Consider the following 17,093-nt stretch of genomic DNA (forward strand, 5'->3'; position numbering starts at 1 on the left):
TTTTTTTTTTTTGCCGCGTGGGGTCTTTGTTGCTGCACGTGGGCTTTCTGGCTTTCTCTAGTTGCGGCGAGCGGGGCCGCTCTTCCAGGGGCTACTCTTCGTTGTGGTGCGCGGGCTTCTCATCGCGGTGGCTTCTCTTGTTGCGGAGCACAGGCTCTAGGCGCGCAGGCTCTAGAGCACAGGCTCAGTAGTTATGGCACACGGACTTAGTTGCTCCGTGGCATCTGGGCTCTTCCCCGACCAGAGATAGAACCCGTGCACGCTGCATTGACAGGCGAATTCTTAACCACTGCGCCACCAGGGAAGTCCCAAGCACAGACACTTTGCCTGTCATCTTGTTCTTTCCTGTGTCTGTGCCTAGCTAATAATAGGTGCCCAATAAATATTGAATGAATAAGTGTAGAAATTCAACCTCTTTTTGGGTATCCCAATCTACTCCAAGCACCCTCTGATGTCCAAACCCACTTCTTCCTCCTTTGCTTTCCTGTGCTGGGGGTTCCTACGCATCCCATGTTGCTAAGACACACACTTACCTCTATGATCAGCTGCACCCCCACTTTCAGAAAGGATGACGTCCTCCTTTAATGCTTTTTCTGTCGGCAGATTCAGCAGGGCGGGGCCTGCCCCTTTAAAGTGGGCCCCACCTGCTCTGGTCAGACTGGTTTGGAGACACAGGTAAAGGGAGGGAGACTGAGAGGAATACTCGCAGAGCCAGCAGGGAGCTGGGCAGCTCCTTCCCGGACGCTGGGGACCCTCTACCTCTCTCCAGATGGAAAGTAAGTGGGTGTCATGGGTCCAAACACTAAGGGTTAGGAGGTCCTTGAGGAGGTGGAGAGAGGGGAATCAGCCCCATCCAGAAGCAGTGAGATGGAGGGCGGCAGGGAGGGAAGAAAGACCAGAGAGGAGGCATGGGAAACAGCCTTGATTAGACTTAGAGATCAGAATGAACAGACCCAGGCCCTCCGGAGACGTTGTGGGTGGGTTACTGAGAAGTTTGGAAACTGACCAGGTACCCAGATTGGAGACAAAAGAACAGGATGCACTGCTGTTGCCAGCTCCTTGGGACAGATCTCTTGGCAAATCATTGGTATCAGTTGCCAGGAGAGTTCCAGTTGGGGATCTGCAGGGGAATGGGAGGTGTGGAGGTGAAGGGGCAGCTTCTCTGTCCCACAAGAAGGTCCTTAGCGGGAATAAAATCCTTGGCAAAATTCTAGACCTCTCCTTTTCCTCCCATTCCTGCATTAGGGTGGCCATGACCCCAGGGGTTTTGGTGGAGGGGGTAGAAGGCATGGGTGGAGGCTGGCTGAGGTCACAGCTGCCAGCGCCTGTGCCCCCTGACTCACCCTCTCCTGCTGAATAGCATTTGATGTCGAAAGGGTGCCTCCATTTCGGCTCTCACTTCCCTCCTGCCTCCCTCTGTTTCAACACCTTCCTCCGGACCATGTTCTCCCTAAGGTCCCAGAAAGGACTAAAGTCCACAAGGCCGGCTGCCCTGGAGACTTCCTGTTCTGTCAGCCCCTCCTGAGGGCCAGAGGACGGCAGCTTCTGACAGAACTTTACTCCCTCCAGGGTGACATGACCTTGCGGTAGACCCCAGAAGTGAAGCCCCAGGATGACAGAACCCGAGACCCTGGCCCTGCTGGAAGTGAAGGGGCCCGAGGCCCTGGAGAAAAGCCCACCCCAGGCTTTGGTCCCCAATGGCCGGAAGCTGGAAGGGGAAGATGGGGTTGAGTCCCCTGGAGCTGAGTCCTCCAGAGCGGGATCTTCAGCTGGGTCTCCCACAGCCGGAGAGGGGACGGAGGATGGTCTAGACAGCACAGTAAGTGAGGCTGCCACCTTGCCCTGGGGGACTGGCCCCCAGCCCAGTGCCCCGTTCTCAGATCCCCCTGGGTGGAGGAACATTGAGCCTGAGCCCCTTGAGTCACAGCCACCCACCAAGCTAGAGGAGTTGCACGAAGATGACGCCAGCCTGCTGCCCGAGAAGGTGGCCCGGGCCTTCGTGCCCATCGACCTACAGTGCATTGAGCGGCGGCCCCAGGAAGACCTCATTGTGCGCTGTGAGGCCAGTGAGGGTGAGCGCCGCCAGACCTTCCTGCCCACCCGGGCCACCCACCCTGAGCCCCCGGAGCGCAAGTGGGCCGAGGCAGTGGTGAGGCCGCCTGGGTACTCCTGTGGGTGCTGCAGGGGATGCGGAGGCCATGAGGGGCTGAAGGCCATAGCCTCGGTGGGAGCCGCCCTCATCCTCTTCCCCTGCCTGCTCTATGGGGCATACGCCTTCCTGCCTTTCGATGCCCCGCGCCTGCCGACCATGAGTTCCCGCCTCATCTACACGCTGCGCTGCGGGGTCTTTGCCACCTTCCCCATTGTACTGGGTGAGCCTGGACCCTGCAAGAAGGGAGGGGGCATGTGGGAGCTGGGCTGGAGGGCAGGGCCTGCCTGGCTTGGGGAGCAGGAGAGTTTCCCTTCACTAGACCTGGACCCTCAGGGCCTCCCACACCCTGTCACCCCTGTGTGCCCACCTCCTCCCAGGACCACCTCAGCCCCACCCACGGTGCAGAGCCCATGCCCATGAGCTCTCTGCTACGAACCCTGCCTCCAGCTTCCTGCCTGCCGCTCCTCTCCTGACCCTATGTGTCCTCCAACCCCACCCAGGGATCCTGGTGTACGGGCTGAGCCTGTTGTGCTTTTCTGCCCTGCGGCCCTTTGGGGAGCCACGGCGGGAGGTGGAGATCCACCGGCAATATGTGGCCCAGTCGGTCCAGCTCTTCATCCTCTACTTCTTCAACCTGGCCGTGCTTTCCACCTACCTGCCCCAAGACACCCTCAAACTGCTCCCTCTGCTCACTGGTCTCTTCGCCATCTCCCGGTGAGCTGGGGCTGGGGGTGGGGCAGAGGGAGGTGCTGGTGCTCAAGAGGCCCAGGCATCTGAATGTCTGGAGAGCCAGGGAGCTTTCTGGATTCTGCATCAGCCCAAATGTGCACTCCGGAAAGTTGAGTCACTTTCTTCCTTGCACTTTACCTCACCTGGTAGCAGGTGATCAGCTCATATGTCTTTCATAAGATACATGTATCAACCTAGAACTGGAAGGGCTTTCAGGTGTCACCTAGACCAACCTCCCACACATTGCAGCCACTCCTCTGTGGCACTCTGGTCAGGTGGCCATTGGCTGAACATTGGTTGAACAGCCCCTGTGACCAAGTGCTTAGTTCTTTATAAGACAGTCTTGTTTCATTTTTCAAAAGTCCTAATTATTAGAAAGTCCTTTTTTATATTGTGCTAAAAACTGCTGCCCTGACTCTGACCTCTGTAATTGCCTAGACAAATTCAGATCTTTGACAACAGCTCTCAACTCCCCCACTCCAACACTCTGCTTCCCCAGTGTTTACTTTGCTAAGTGGCCCTGGTCCCTTCACTATCCTGTGTCCTTCCCTCTAGGCAGGAAATTCTCCTGCTTGTCAAATGGGAGGGATGGGGGCTGGTCAAGGGTATTGTCCTGTTCATACAAGCCAAGGCCACATAGGTCTCATGGCAGCCTCATTACTCTGCTTTCATTTAGAATTTGTAGGCACCTGAAATCCTTAGGGGTGTTTTCATGTGAACTACTGTTAACCCAGAAGGCACCTTTGAATTTCTGAAGCCAAATGCAGGCCTTTCCATTTTTTCCCCTAATACATTTCCTTTTGTTATTTTCCATATAGCATTCCAGGTAGCTTTAAGTGCTAAAGCATTCTTCCTATTTAGCTTAAATCTGTCTTCCTGTCACTTCTGACTGTAGTCTAGTGGTCATTTGTCCCACCAGCCTCCTGACCATCATGCAGCCCTGCAAGTTCTCCCAGTAGATGTTTCCCAAGATAAATATGTTCCTGCTCATGTAACTCAACTTCTCATCTCCCTCTCGGGGAATGCTGGTCTCAAACAGAAGTTGGTTTAAGCACCAAGAATCATCAGGGAGCTAAAGGACCAGCAATTGTCTGGTCCATCTTACCCATTTTACAGAGAGAAAGTGACTACAGATTGGTGGAGAAGAGTCACACAGGTCAGTCAGCAGCAGAGGCAGGACTAGAACCCAGGTCCCTTCCTTCTCTCATCCAGGGTCCTTCTTCTCTACCATGGGCAAGTTACTTAAGTATTTTGTGCCTCAGTTTCGTCATCTGTAAAATGGAGTTATTGTGAAGATTAAGTTAGTTAATTCATGTAGAGTGCTTGCAACAGTCTAGTACTTGGTAAGTGTTCACTAAATGTGAACTTTTATATTATTATTATGCTATGCTGCCTCCTGGTGCAGTAGAGAAGCAGCAGTTACTCTTTCCTCCATTTCCCAGGTAAAAAAATAGAGACATCACAATCTTGTAATAAGTGATCCTTCATACATTAAGAGGAAGCTGCTGCCCTCCCGCCACTGAGGAGTGTGTATTTTGAATGGATCTTCCAAGAGGGGAAATTTGGTTGTGCCTAGTCCATCCCTCTGGGCTTCAAGCTCTCTTGAAGCTGGTTTCCTTACTCTCTCCTTTCCCTCAGCCCCTCTAAAATGGCAGGAGATGGGGTGATGAACAGGCATGGGTTCAAACTATGGTTTTACTATTTCCCCAATGTGTGACTTTGGACCAGTCTTACTTAACCCTTTTGGAATCTTAGTTTCTTCATCTGCAAAAGGGGAAGTAAATACAATGGAATGTACTGCAGCTGTGAAATAATGAAGCTGTTTATATACTAATATAACACAATCTCCAAGATACATTAAATGAGGGGAAAAAATCAATGTGCAGAACAATCTCTATATTTAGTATGCTACCAAACTTCCAAAAAAAAAGGGAAAAGGAAAACATAAATCTTTTCGCTCATATGTACAGAAAACATCACGATGTACAAGAAACCATAATATTGGATGTCTGGGGTGGGAGTGGAACAGAGGTGAGAAGGTCAAGGACGAGAATAGGGTATCTGGGAATCAGTAAAGGAAGACATTTTACTATACTCGCTGGTACCTTTGAATTTTGAACCATGTAAATGTATACTGCCTACTCAAAATTTTTTAATTAAAATTTGAAAAGTAAACAAAGAGGGAGGTGAATAATATACACACTTCATAGAGATGTGGGGGTCTAAATTAAATGAAACATTGCCCCTAAAGTAATTGGTACCACGCCTGGCACATGGTAAGTACAGAAACACTGGCTGTCTTTAGAGGTATCAGTTGTGCTGACCAACACCCATCTACTGCCTTCAAGTTGTATTCTCCCCATCATCAGCCTGTTGCCAGTTAGCTCATGTACTCCCCTCGAGGAAAACCCGATCTTTTCTTGCCTCCCAGGCTGATATACTGGCTGACCTTTGCCGTGGGCCCCTCCTTCCGAGGCTTTGGCTACGGCCTGACATTCCTGCCCCTGCTGTCCATGCTGGTGTGGAACCTCTACTATATGTTCGTGGTGGAGCCTGAACGCATGCTCACTGCCTCCGAGAGCCGCCTGGACTACCCTGACCACGCCCGCTCGGCCTCAGACCACAGGCCTCGCTCCTGGGGCTAAGCCGCCCCACCCCCTTGCTCCCAGCCCTGGTACCTGGGTGGGATGAACCCACCTACTGCCCTGACAGGGGTCCCATCCAATCAGAGCCTGGACTGTCCCCTGCTCTCTGAGTTGGGGCACTCCCCTTCACCTTTGGAGCCTGGGACAATTAGGCGGGAGGGACTCAGACATTCTTTCAGGGAAAGAGGTGGACAGCCATGTTCCTTAAGGATGCTGAGGGCACAGGACCAGGAGCAGAGGCATGGTTCCTTCCTGAGCAGCCTCCCACCACTGCCACTAGGGCCCACAATGGCTGGACTCTGCTGCACTCTCCAGCCTCCTGTGAGGCAGCCAGCAGAGCCACAGCCAAAACTCTGACCATTTCTGTGCTGGGTGTCTAAGCAGAGGGCCTCAAAGAGACTAGAAACCTTGCCCATGCCTAAAGGTAATGGCTGGGCATCAGATCAAATAGGACGTTCATGTTTGGTGAAAACCTTCCTGGGGACCTGTGTTCAGGACCCTCCATAACTGGCCATATAGGCTTTTGAGCCTCAGTCAAGTCAATTACAGCTGTCCCAATCCAGTGTGGCTGCCTCCTCCCTTCCAACCCTTTAGGTCCCTGTAACCTTGCACCTCCAAACTGCCCAGAAGTCATACCTCTCTCATGGGAAGAGGAGCAGACAGGGAAACCTGCCTCCCAAGAGGCGTGTGTGTGTGTGTGTGCGTGTATGTGTGTGTGTGTGTGCGTGCGTGTGCACCCACACCTGTGGTGGCTGGGAGTGGTTGGAAGACATAGTGGTTGATGTTAACCCCATATGAACGTGTGTGTAACAATAAACAACTACCACTGTCTTCCTTGGCTCTTCCTTCGTGTTTGCACCCTCGTCTCAAGTGTCCCTTCCTTGTTTGATTCAGACTGCACCAGAGACCTCCCAGCTCCGCATGTTGAAGAGTGGCTGGCAGGAGGAGCCTGGTCCCATGGCAAGGGAGAGAACTAGGCCTGGGGAAGAAATGGTGCTGCAAACAAGAAATTGCCTTCCATGCCCACCTCCAGCCCTCTCATTCCCTGGAACCAGACCCAGCAACACTCACACACTGAGAGACAAGCCCTGGGGGAAAACTTAGTCTATTTCATGCCCTCCAGGGTAGCAGACAAGTCAGAAGGCCTCTCATTTAGGCCTGTGAGTCCCATTCAAGGGAAGTGGGGGGTGGAGGGGCGGGGAGGCAACGCTGAGGGGACCCTCCCTCTAGCAATCACTCTGTCCCTGGTCCCGCCTCAAAGTTTGAAGGAAGCCCCACCTGGGTCCGGAGGAAGTTGAGGCTGGTCTCTGAGGTTCTGCAGAAAAGCAAGATGGGAAAAGGGAGCAGCTGGCTGGGAATACTGACCCTCAAACCTGCAGACCAGCAAGGCAGGTCCAGTAACGTCCTTCCCTCTAGAGAGCAGGCCTCAATTTATAGGCTGATATTCTGAGTACCGCTTGTGGCCCAGCAGCAGAAACACGCCTCCTGCCAGCAGCATGAGCACTGGAGCACCCAGGGCCACTGCCATGATGCCTAGGACTAACGAGGACAAGGCATCTACTGGAGGGGTGCCCACACCCAGGAGCATGGACCTAGAGCAAGCAGAGTGAGAAAGAGAGGTGAGCAGGCTTAGTGGGGAAGGCCGAGAGGCCCAACCCTCCTCCACTTCAACCTCCCAAACCCTTGGCCCAGGCCCTGACTCTCACCAGCTGAGGTAGTGTTTGTCCCAGTAGCCAGGGCCTGTGGAAGCCCCAAATGTCAGATTGAAGGCACAGAAGTTGTTCTGGGACCCAAAGAAGGCTCGGACAATGGGTGACTGGGGGAGAAGGTATGCCAAGGTGGGGTAAAGAGGGGAAGCTTGGCAGGGCATGGCTGATTCCCGGCCCCCCTGCTTCTGGGAGAAAGCCACTGGTCGCCACTGCATGAAGCCTGATGGGAGGGAGCCCCATAGCAGCTGGTCCAACTGGGGAGAAAGGCAAACAGGCAGGATGAGGAGGACCAGTGGTGCCCGACCTTTCTGTTCCCCCACCCTTTCCCAGCCTCCATCTGTCACGAGTTGTCCTGAATCCTAGGCCTGGTTCTAGAACTCACAGGCTGTTTGCATCAATCTCTCCTCTGTAGAAAGGGGAGCTGGACTGGATGGCACTGAGTCCTTTTCCAGCCTCAACACTCAGCAAGCCTGCACTCAGCTCCCTCCTTTGGGCCCCCGGGCCCTTGCAAATCCCATCTGTCAGAGCACTAGTCACACTGTACCGCCTTCCCTCTGGCTTCTCCACTGAGAGCAGAGACTGGGCTAATTCATTAGCACAGTGCCCAGCACTTAAAGGAGCTGAATGAAGTGTTGCTAAATGGTAAATGGTTGAATGAGTCTCTGAGGTCCTAATGGGGTCCCCCTTCACCCCACACCCATCTGCTTCTCTGCTGGAAGCCTGACCTGGAAGACGGCAGGTGCATATTCATCATCGATGGAGTGCTGCTCCTGCACTGAGGGGCAGTCAGGGCCATGGCCCAACGTCGCTACCTCCAGCCCAAACAAGGAGTGGTTTCCCCGGGGAGAGGCCCCAACCAGGTTCACCTCTAGCTGGCAGGTGTCTGCTGTGTGCAGGAGGCGAGGGGGTTGGGCTGGTCGGCCAGATCTGGAGAAGGCCTGAACCTAGGATGGAAGAGGCACGGGAGGTGTGGGAAGCAGGTGGATGCCTGTGTTTGAAGGCGACCCCCATCATTAACTCCCACGCTCGTAAACCAGCCTTTTGAGTTCTGATGCCCCATACCCTTACCCTGAAGGCCAGGCTGCCATTGGCAAAAGCCCCAGTGGGGTCGTGAATGGGGTGGCCTCGAAATGTGGCGCTCAGGGTGGCAGGATCCAAAGAGTCAGTGATGTTGTCCCAGGAGAAATCGGCCAAGAAGTATGGGGGATATGATTTTCCTGGAGGCTTGGCGGCCGCATCGGATGTGTTGGTGCTGTCAAACTCAAACAGCTGGCGGGTGGGGGTGGGGAGGGACTAGGCTTGCCTGAGTCCAGCTTTCTCCTGAATCACCACCACCCCCCGTTCACTGGTCCCACCCCACGCTCTCATACCTGACTCGACTTCACGTACCCCCAGTCTTCAGTTTCTCCCTCTAACTCGAATGAGCCCTCCCCTCTGCACTCTTCCCCTTGGTTCTCACCCAACCTCCTCACCCTGGTAAAGACGAGGGCAGAAGAAAATTGGATGCTCTCCTTGGGGAGCACCATGAGGCCCCCGTCAGGCTCAGAGGAAATCAGGAGGCTCCAGTTGACACTCAGGGTGCTGTTGGGGGTGTTGGTGGCCACCAGCAGCACAGCTGGGGGTCCCAGGCTGCTCCACACATAGTGCAGGGTGGAAGTGGCACCCACTGCCTGGATATGAAGCAGGTTCTGGGAAGGGTCCAGCCAGTCAGAGATGACCTTCAGAGACACCTGGAACATGGAGCAGTGGAGGGTCAAGCGAACAGGATCAGGGAGAGACACAGGGCAAAGAAGTTTGGGGATAAGGAGAGGGGCCTTGGAAAATGATGGGGAAAGGGTGGGACCTTGGGGGCCTAGGCAAGAGGAATGCTTGTGGGAGCTAACAGAACCTTGTTGTAAGGGGCAGAGGTGGGGTGGAGGAGAGGTGGGTAGAGCCAGAACTGCCTTGACCCTGGTGGAGAGATCAGGGCACAGGGCTGAGAGGAAGAAAGAAATCCAACACTTGCTTGGACCTGGCTCACTCAGGGCTAAGTCAAGGTCCAGGTTTCACCGGAAGACAGGAAGCTCTCACATCCACCCTACTCCACAATCCTGTCCCGTGACCCATGGCTGCTCCGACCCCCAGTTTGAAAAACTCTTTTGTCAATGCAAGCACGCTCCACCCCCACCAATTGTTTGCCCTAGATTCCAACCACCCTTCAAGGTAGCATATCCTGAAACACCTATTGCTCTAGCCCCTCACCTGGCGGGTCTCCTCCCCCAGAAGGCCAAACGGAGCTGCTGTCAGAAGTAGACTCAGGAGGAGCACGGCGCTCCTCATAGCTTCTCAGGGAGTCCCGACTTCAGAGGGCGGAAGAGACGCTAAAATCATGTGACTCACAGATTCAGCTGATCTCTTTAAAGGGCGGGACCATCACAACAGTTCTTAAAGAGACCGCCTCCCTTAACCCAGATTTGTGAGTGAGAATAGAATCAGAAGGGTTAGGAGTTCGTCATCCCCAACTGACCTGGCAAACAAGTCATCCCAGGCTACATCTGCAGACATACTCCCAATCTCTCCTACCCAACTGGTCCTGCTAAAGTTACCTATAGGCAGGCATGATGTCTGGATTCAACATCCAAATGTAATCTATAGAATGATTCTGTGGCAGGGAAGGCACAGAGAAGAATTTGAAGAATTCGATGGGAGAGATAGCACACCTCAGAGGGTTCTTTTTGTTAATTTTTAATATTTATTGAGCCCCCAGCTATGCAGGTTCTTGTCCTGGAAGAGCTCACAATTTTATTGTGGAGAAAAGAAACCTCAGAAAACAGGACATGAAAGTGATACATAATTGTCATAGGAGGGAGTTCATGTCTGGCTGAATGAATGCACTTTTTATTTTTCTTGTTTTTTTTTCTTTAATTTTTAAATTTTATTTATTTTTTGGCTGCGTTGGGTCTTTGTTGCTGCGCGCGGGCTTTCTCTAGTTGCGGCAAGTGGGGGCTAATCTTCGTTGCGGTGCACGGGCTTCTCATTGTGGTGGCTTCTCTTGCTGCGGAGCACAGGCTCTAGGCGCATGGGCTTTACTGCGACGCGTGGGCCCTAGAGCGCATAGGCTTCAGTAGTTGCAGCACGTGGGCTCAGTAGTTGTGACGCACAGGCTTAGTTGTTCTGCGGCATGTGGGATCTTCCCGGACCAGGGATCAAACCTGTGTCCCCTGTATTGGCAGGCGGATTCTTAATCACTGCGCCACCTGGGAAGTCCTTTCTTGTTTGTTTGTTTGTTTTGCTAATCCTAAAATTATTTTGGCTAATAAAAAATGCATACAGTACAATATTCATAAGGTACCAAAGGGTACCACCCCTATTCCCCAGCAACCTGGGCCCTTCCTTGAGACAACCACTATTATCAGTTTCTCATGTGTCCCTCATAAAATACGCTATGCATGCTCAAGTGTATGTTTTGTTGGGTTTTTTTTTTGGCCGCACCATGTGGCATGTGGGATCTTAGTTCCCCGACCAGGGATCGAACCCGTGCCCCCTGCAGTGGAAGGGCAGTCTTAACCACTGGACTGCCAGGGAAGTCCCTCAAGTGTGTGTGTGTGTGTGTATGTGTGTGCACACTTGATAATACATATATACATATACATATATACACATATACATATGTATAATAAGATACAATGGAATCCACTGTTCTGCAGTTTGTTTTTTTTGTTTGTTTTTGCGGTACACGGGCCTCTCACTGTTGTGGCCTCTCCTGTTGCGAAGCACAGGCTCCAGACGCGCAGGCTCAGTGGCCATGGCTCACGGGCCCAGCCGCTCCGCGGCATGTGGGATCTTCCCGGACTGGGGCACGAACCCGTGTCCCCTGCATCGGCAGGCGGACTCTCAACCACTGCACCACCAGGGAAGCCCTGCAGTTTGTTTTTTCACTTATATATTGAGGAATGTTCTGTATCAATGCACTTGGAGTTGTCTCATTCTCCAGTCTTTCATTGCAGGGCGGACGTTCCATGGGTATATTTAGCCAGAGCCTTGATAGTATCCAACATTTTGCTATGGCAAACAACACTGAAAGGAATATCCCTGTATGAAAAGCATTTCATACATATTTGTAACCAAATCTATAGGATAAATACCCAGGAGTAGAATTGCCCAGTCAAGTTGCCCTCTATGAGGTTCATCAATTGACACTCACACCATGTTTGAGAGCCCATTTCCCCCACACCCTGGCAAGTGCTTACCAAACTTAATTTGCATTTCCCTATGAATAAGGTTAAACATCTCTTCATGTTTTATTAGTCATTTACTTTTTGCTTCTCTGGAGCTATTTATACCCTTTGCCTATTTTTCTGAGGCCCTATCTTCTTAATGGCCAAGTTCTAGAAGTTCAAGGAAATCAACTCTTGTACTGTTGCAAACATCATCCTCCCTCTCCCATTTGTTCTTTTTTTGCCATGCAAATATTCTATGTAGTTACATTTATTATTTTCCCCCACTCTGATAAGTATTTATTTACTTACTTACTTACTTACTTACAGCCACGCTGTGCAACTTGCAGGATCTTAGTTCCCTGACCAGGGATGGAACCCGCACCCTTGGTAGTGAAAGCGCAGAGTCCTAACCACTGGATTGCCAGGGAATTCCCCTGGTAAGTATGTTTTTAAATCTCATGTCTTCTTCTAGTACTCTTATATTTAAATCTTTCAGTCACCTGGAATTAATTTTGCTGTAATAAGTGAAGAAAGGATCCAATTTCAGTTTTTTCCCCAAATGGCTACTCTAGGATAAACTAAAGTTTCCTTAAAAACTTTCATTTTTCTGGCCTTACTACCCAAAGCAATCTACAGATTTAATGTGATCTCTATCAAATTACCCATGACATTTTTCACAGAACTAGAATAATCCTAAAATGTATATGGAACCATAAAAGACCCAGAATTGCCAAAGCAATCCTTAGGAAAAAGAACAAAGCAGGAGGCATTGCCCTCCCAGACTTCAGACAATACTACAAAGCTACGGTAATCAAAACAGTGTGGTATTGGACATCCCTGGCGGTCCAGTGGTTAAGACTCCATGCTTCCACTGCAGGGGGCGGGGGTTCAGTCCCTGGTTGGGGAACTAAGATCCCACAAGTTGTGCAGTATGGCCAAGAAATTTAAAAAAAAAGATACCAGCGTGGTATTAGCACAAAAACGGACATATGGATCAATGGAACAGAATAGACAGCCCAGAAATAAACCCACACACCTAAGGATAATTAATCTTTGACAAAGGAGGCAAGAACATACAATGAGGAAAACACAGTATCTTCAGCAAGTGGTGTTGGAAAAGTTATATAGCCACGTGTAAATCAATGAAGTTAGAACACACCCTCACACCATACTAAAAAAAAAAACCTCAAAATGGTTTAAGACTTAAATATAAGACATGACACCATAAAACTCCTAGAAGAGAACATAGGCAAAACATTCTCTGACATAAATTGTACCAATGTTTTCTTAGGTCAGTCTCCCAAGGCAATAGAAATAAAAGCAAAAATAAACAAATGGGACCCAATCAAACTTACCAGCTTCTGTACAAAGGAAACCATAAACAAAATGAAAAGACAACCTATGTACTGGGGCAAAATATCTGCAAATGATGCAACCAACACAGGATTAATTTCCAAAATACACAAACAGCTCATACAACACCATAACAAAAAAACAACCCAATTGAAAAATGGGCAGAAGACCTAAATAGACATTTCTCCAAAGAAGACATACAGATGGCCAATAGGCAGATGAAAAGATGTTCATCATCGCTAATTATTACAGAAATGTAAATCAAAACTACAGTAGGGGGCTTCCCTGGTGGCGCAGTGGTTGAGAGTCCACCTGCCGATGCAGGGGACATGGGTTCGTGCCCCGGTCCGGGAGGATCCCACGTGCCGCGGAGCGGCTGGGCCAGTGAGCCATGGCCACTGAGCCTGCGTGTCTGGAGCCTGTGCTCCGCAATGGGAGAGGCCACAACAGTGAGAGGCCCACGTACCACACACACAAAAAAAAACTACAGTAGGGCTTCCCTGGTGGCGCAGTTGTTGAGAGTCTGCCTGCTGATGCAGGGGACACAGGTTTGTTCCCCAGTCTGGGAAGATCCCACATGCCGCGAAGCAGCTGGACCCGTGAGCCATGGCCGCTGAGCCTGTGCTCCGCAAGGGGAGAGGCCACAACAGTGAGAGGCCCACATACCAAAAAAAAAAACAAACAAAAAACAAAACTACAGTAAATCAACCATACTGCAATAAAAATTAATTATACATAAAGAAAAACCTACTATGAGGTACCACCTCACACCAGTCAGAATGGCCATCATTAAAAAGTTTACAAGGGCACTTTCCTGGTGGTCCAGTGGTTAAGACTCCATGCTTCCACTGCAGCCAGCATAGGTTCGATCCCTGGTTGGGGAACTAAGATCCCACATATCGCACAGTGCGGCTAGAAAAAAGAAAAAGGAAAAAAGATAAAAAGTCTACAAATAATAAATGTTGGAGAGAGGGTGAAGAAAAGAGAACCCTCTTACACTGTTGGTGGGAACAGAAATTGGTGCAGCCACTATGGGAAACAGTATGGAGGTTCCTCAAAAAACTAAAAATAGAGTTGCCATGTGACCCAGCAATCCCACTACTGGACATACACTCAAACAAAACTATAATTTAAAAAGATACATGCACCCCCTATAGCAGCACTATTTACAATTGCCAAGACATGGAAACAACCTAAATGTCCATCAACAGATGAATGGATAAAGAAGATGTGGTGTACACACACACACACACACAATGGAATATTACCCATAAAAAAGAATGAAATAGTGCCACTTGCAGCAACATGGATGGACCTAGAGATTACCATACTAAGCGAAGTAAGTCAGAAAAAGACAAGTACCACATGATATCACTTACATGTGGAATCTAAAATACAACACAGGACTTCCCTGGCGGTCCAGTGGTTAAGAATCTGTGCTTCCACTGCAGGGGGCACGGGTTCGATCCCTGGTCAGGGAAATAAGATCCCGCATGCTGTGCGGTGTGGCCAAAAAAGAAAAAAACCCACAAATGAACAGATCTACGGAACAGAAACAGACTCACAGACATAAAGAACAGACTTGTGGTTGTTAGTAAGGGGTGGGGGTCGGGGAGGGAAGGATTGGGAGTTTGGGATTAGCATATGCATACTATTACATACAGAATGGATAAACAAGGTCCTACTGTATATAGCACAAGGAACTACATTCATTATCCTGTGATAAACCAGAATGGAAAAGAATACGAAAAAGATATGTCACTTTGCTGTACAACGGAAGCAGCCACATAGCACAGGCAGATCAGCTTGGTGCTTTGTGACTGCCTAGAGGGGTGGGACAGGGAGGGTGGGAGGGAGACGCAAAAGGGAGGAGATATGGGGATATATGTATATGTATAGCTGATTCACTTTGTTAAAAGCAGAAACTAGCACACCATTGTAAAGCAATTCTATTTCAATAAAGATGTTAAAAAAATTTACAGAGGAGTTATAATGCCATGAGAAAATGCCTCTGACCCCAATGCTAAGTGAAACAATAGATGAGAAAAATGTTCTATGTGTTGAGCTTTTTGTTCCTATTTTTTATTTCTTTTTCAATAAAGTTTTGCACAGAAATAAGACTAGAAGATAACAAAATACTAACAGTGGTTGGATTCAGATAAAGGGGCTTTGGATTCTTTAGAAAATCATTTCTATTTTTCTGTATTTAATAAATATTCTTTTGGAACTTTAAAAAAATCGTAAATCAACTATACTTCAATAAAACTTAAAAAAAACTTTTCACTTTTCTTGAGAAAAAAAGTACTTGTACCCTCTGAGGTTATCAACTCTGGACTTGACAAGCAAGGATATAAGCAAGAGTCTTGGCTGAGTTCAAAGGGTTTCAGTAAATAGTAATTCAAGTCTCCCCACCACCCCCAATACACCACTTTTGGGGGGCGGGGTGTGGAATAGGACTTAGTTGAATCCAGGAATTTGACAGGGAAGAACCATGACAAAGTCAAGGTGGCAGCAAAGTTGTGTTCATGGAATCACTTAGAGTTCATGCAAGGAACAAAGTGGCTTGGGTAGCCTTTAATGACTGTTAAATTTAGCCTTTGAACAGCACAAAGGGGCTTTGAAAGCTAGACTGAAGAGTACAGATTGATCTAACATGCCAGGAGGAATTTTCATAGGTTCAGGAGACACTGTAACTCTTAAAGAAGAGGCACTGATGACAGGAGGGAAGACTACTATGTACAATTATCCAAGTGCTTAACCATTACAGCTGAAACCAGAATGGACCCAGAAAGGTGTTAAGGAACAAATGGGAGGCAATTCCTCCCTCCACAACTTCCAAGCACTACTTCTTCAAGATCTTTTTATTTACTTGAGAATTAACTCATCTTTAAGGTCTTAAAGCTCTGAGGGAATTAACACAAGTAAAGACGCAGGGATTTCAGCAAAAGTTAGGTAGGCTTATTTCAGAGCCTCTCATTGAAGAGAAAAAGCTGAAGACTTCATTTTTTTAAAAAAATTTTATTTTTGGCCGTGTTGGGTCTTCATTACTGTGTGAGGGGTTCCTCTAGTTGCAGTGAGCATGGGCTTCCCATTGCGGTGGCTTCTCTTATTGTGGAGCACGGGTTCTAGGCACAAGGGCTTCAGTAGTGTGGCACATGGGCTCAGCAGTTGTGGCTTGTGGCTCTAGAGCACAGGCTCAGTAGTTGTGGCGCACGACCAGTGTCCCCTGCACTGGCAGGTGGACTCTAACCACTGTGACACCAGGTTAAGTCCCAAGCTGAAGACTTTAGACTGGGTTAAGCAGGAAGCTAAATACTAGGCATGAACAGAGCAGTCTCCAGAAGCCCTTTTCCACAGCACACCTCTGTTCAGGCAGCATAGCCAGCTGTAAATGCACTTATAGAGCCAGACTGCCTACACAGGAATTCTAGGTCTGCCATTTATCAGCTTTGGGGCCCTTGGACAAGCTACTTTATGCTTTGGATTCCCCATCATAAAATGGGGTTATTACCTATCTTACAGGGTCCTTTTTTTGCGGTACGCGGGCCTCTCACTGTTGTGGCCTCTCCCGTTGCGGAGCACAGGCTCCAGACGCGCCAGCTCAGCGGCCATGGCTCACGGGCCCAGCCGCTCCGCGGCATGTGGGATCTTCCTGGACCAGGGCTCAAACCCGTGCACCCTGCATCGGCAGGCGGACTGTCAACCACTGCAACACCAGGGAAGCCCTCTTACAGGGTCCTTTTGAGGATATACAAAGTGAACAGGACATATCTATTATACAATAGGCAATGTGTGCTAGCTATTATTATTCTACCTAGTATTCAACTTAGTAACACTAAGTCCCGTGGTCAGGGAGGAGACACAGTCTGATTGCATGAGTCATGAGGACAAAGGGGACAGTGGAAGGCCCAGAGGAAGGACTCTTAAGAAATCAAAGGCTAGCTCCACCTAGGTTCCAGCATCTCAGGGCCACTACAACATTTTTTTTTTTGCCTTGATAAAAACAAAGCACAAAATAGGACTTACATCTTTTGTTTTTGCTTACAGGGAAAGCAGAGGTCCTACTGTGACACAAGCATGCCAGGAAAATAAGCCAGCAAGCCAAAACAGACTGGAATCAAGAATAACACTGGGAAAAAAAAAATAATAACAACACTGGGGGGCTTCCCTGGTGGCGCAGTGGTTGAGAGTCCGCCTGCCGATGCAGGGGACGCGGGTTCATGCCCCGGTCCGGGAAGATGCCACATGCCGTGGAGCAGCTGGGCCCGTGAGCCATGGCCGCAGAGCCTGCGCGTCCGGAGCCTGT

At 49.6% G+C, this 17,093-nt stretch overlaps 2 protein-coding genes across 3 annotated transcripts; one reads left to right on the forward strand and one right to left on the reverse strand.

The window, feature by feature from the left end:
- Window positions 1-1,612: 1,612 nt before the first annotated feature.
- Window positions 1,613-6,357, forward strand: TMEM79 (transmembrane protein 79; the record flags this gene model as incomplete). Its single annotated transcript, XM_079697994.1, has 3 exons — window positions 1,613-2,372; window positions 2,653-2,866; window positions 5,313-6,357. 3 exons carry the CDS (start codon window positions 1,613-1,615, stop codon window positions 5,524-5,526), a joined length of 1,188 nt encoding a protein of 395 aa, XP_079554120.1. The 3' UTR covers window positions 5,527-6,357.
- On the reverse strand, window positions 4,297-9,554 carry GLMP (glycosylated lysosomal membrane protein; the record flags this gene model as incomplete). Of its 2 annotated transcripts, XR_013810722.1 has the most annotated exons (7): window positions 4,297-4,942; window positions 6,805-7,118; window positions 7,233-7,489; window positions 7,961-8,179; window positions 8,304-8,504; window positions 8,708-8,965; window positions 9,477-9,554. XR_013810722.1 is itself a non-coding variant. In XM_079697995.1 (6 exons), the coding sequence occupies 6 exons, from the start codon at window positions 9,552-9,554 to the stop codon at window positions 6,953-6,955; spliced, it is 1,179 nt and encodes a 392-aa protein (XP_079554121.1). In that variant the 3' UTR covers window positions 6,616-6,952. The 2 variants fall into 2 exon arrangements, 1 of the variants encoding a protein (XP_079554121.1); XM_079697995.1 differs by lacking the exon at window positions 4,297-4,942 and having other exon boundaries at window positions 6,616-7,118.
- Window positions 9,555-17,093: the final 7,539 nt, after the last annotated feature.

This window comes from Hyperoodon ampullatus (assembly GCF_949752795.1).
Source record: "Hyperoodon ampullatus genome assembly, chromosome: 2".
NCBI lineage: Eukaryota > Metazoa > Chordata > Mammalia > Artiodactyla > Ziphiidae > Hyperoodon > Hyperoodon ampullatus.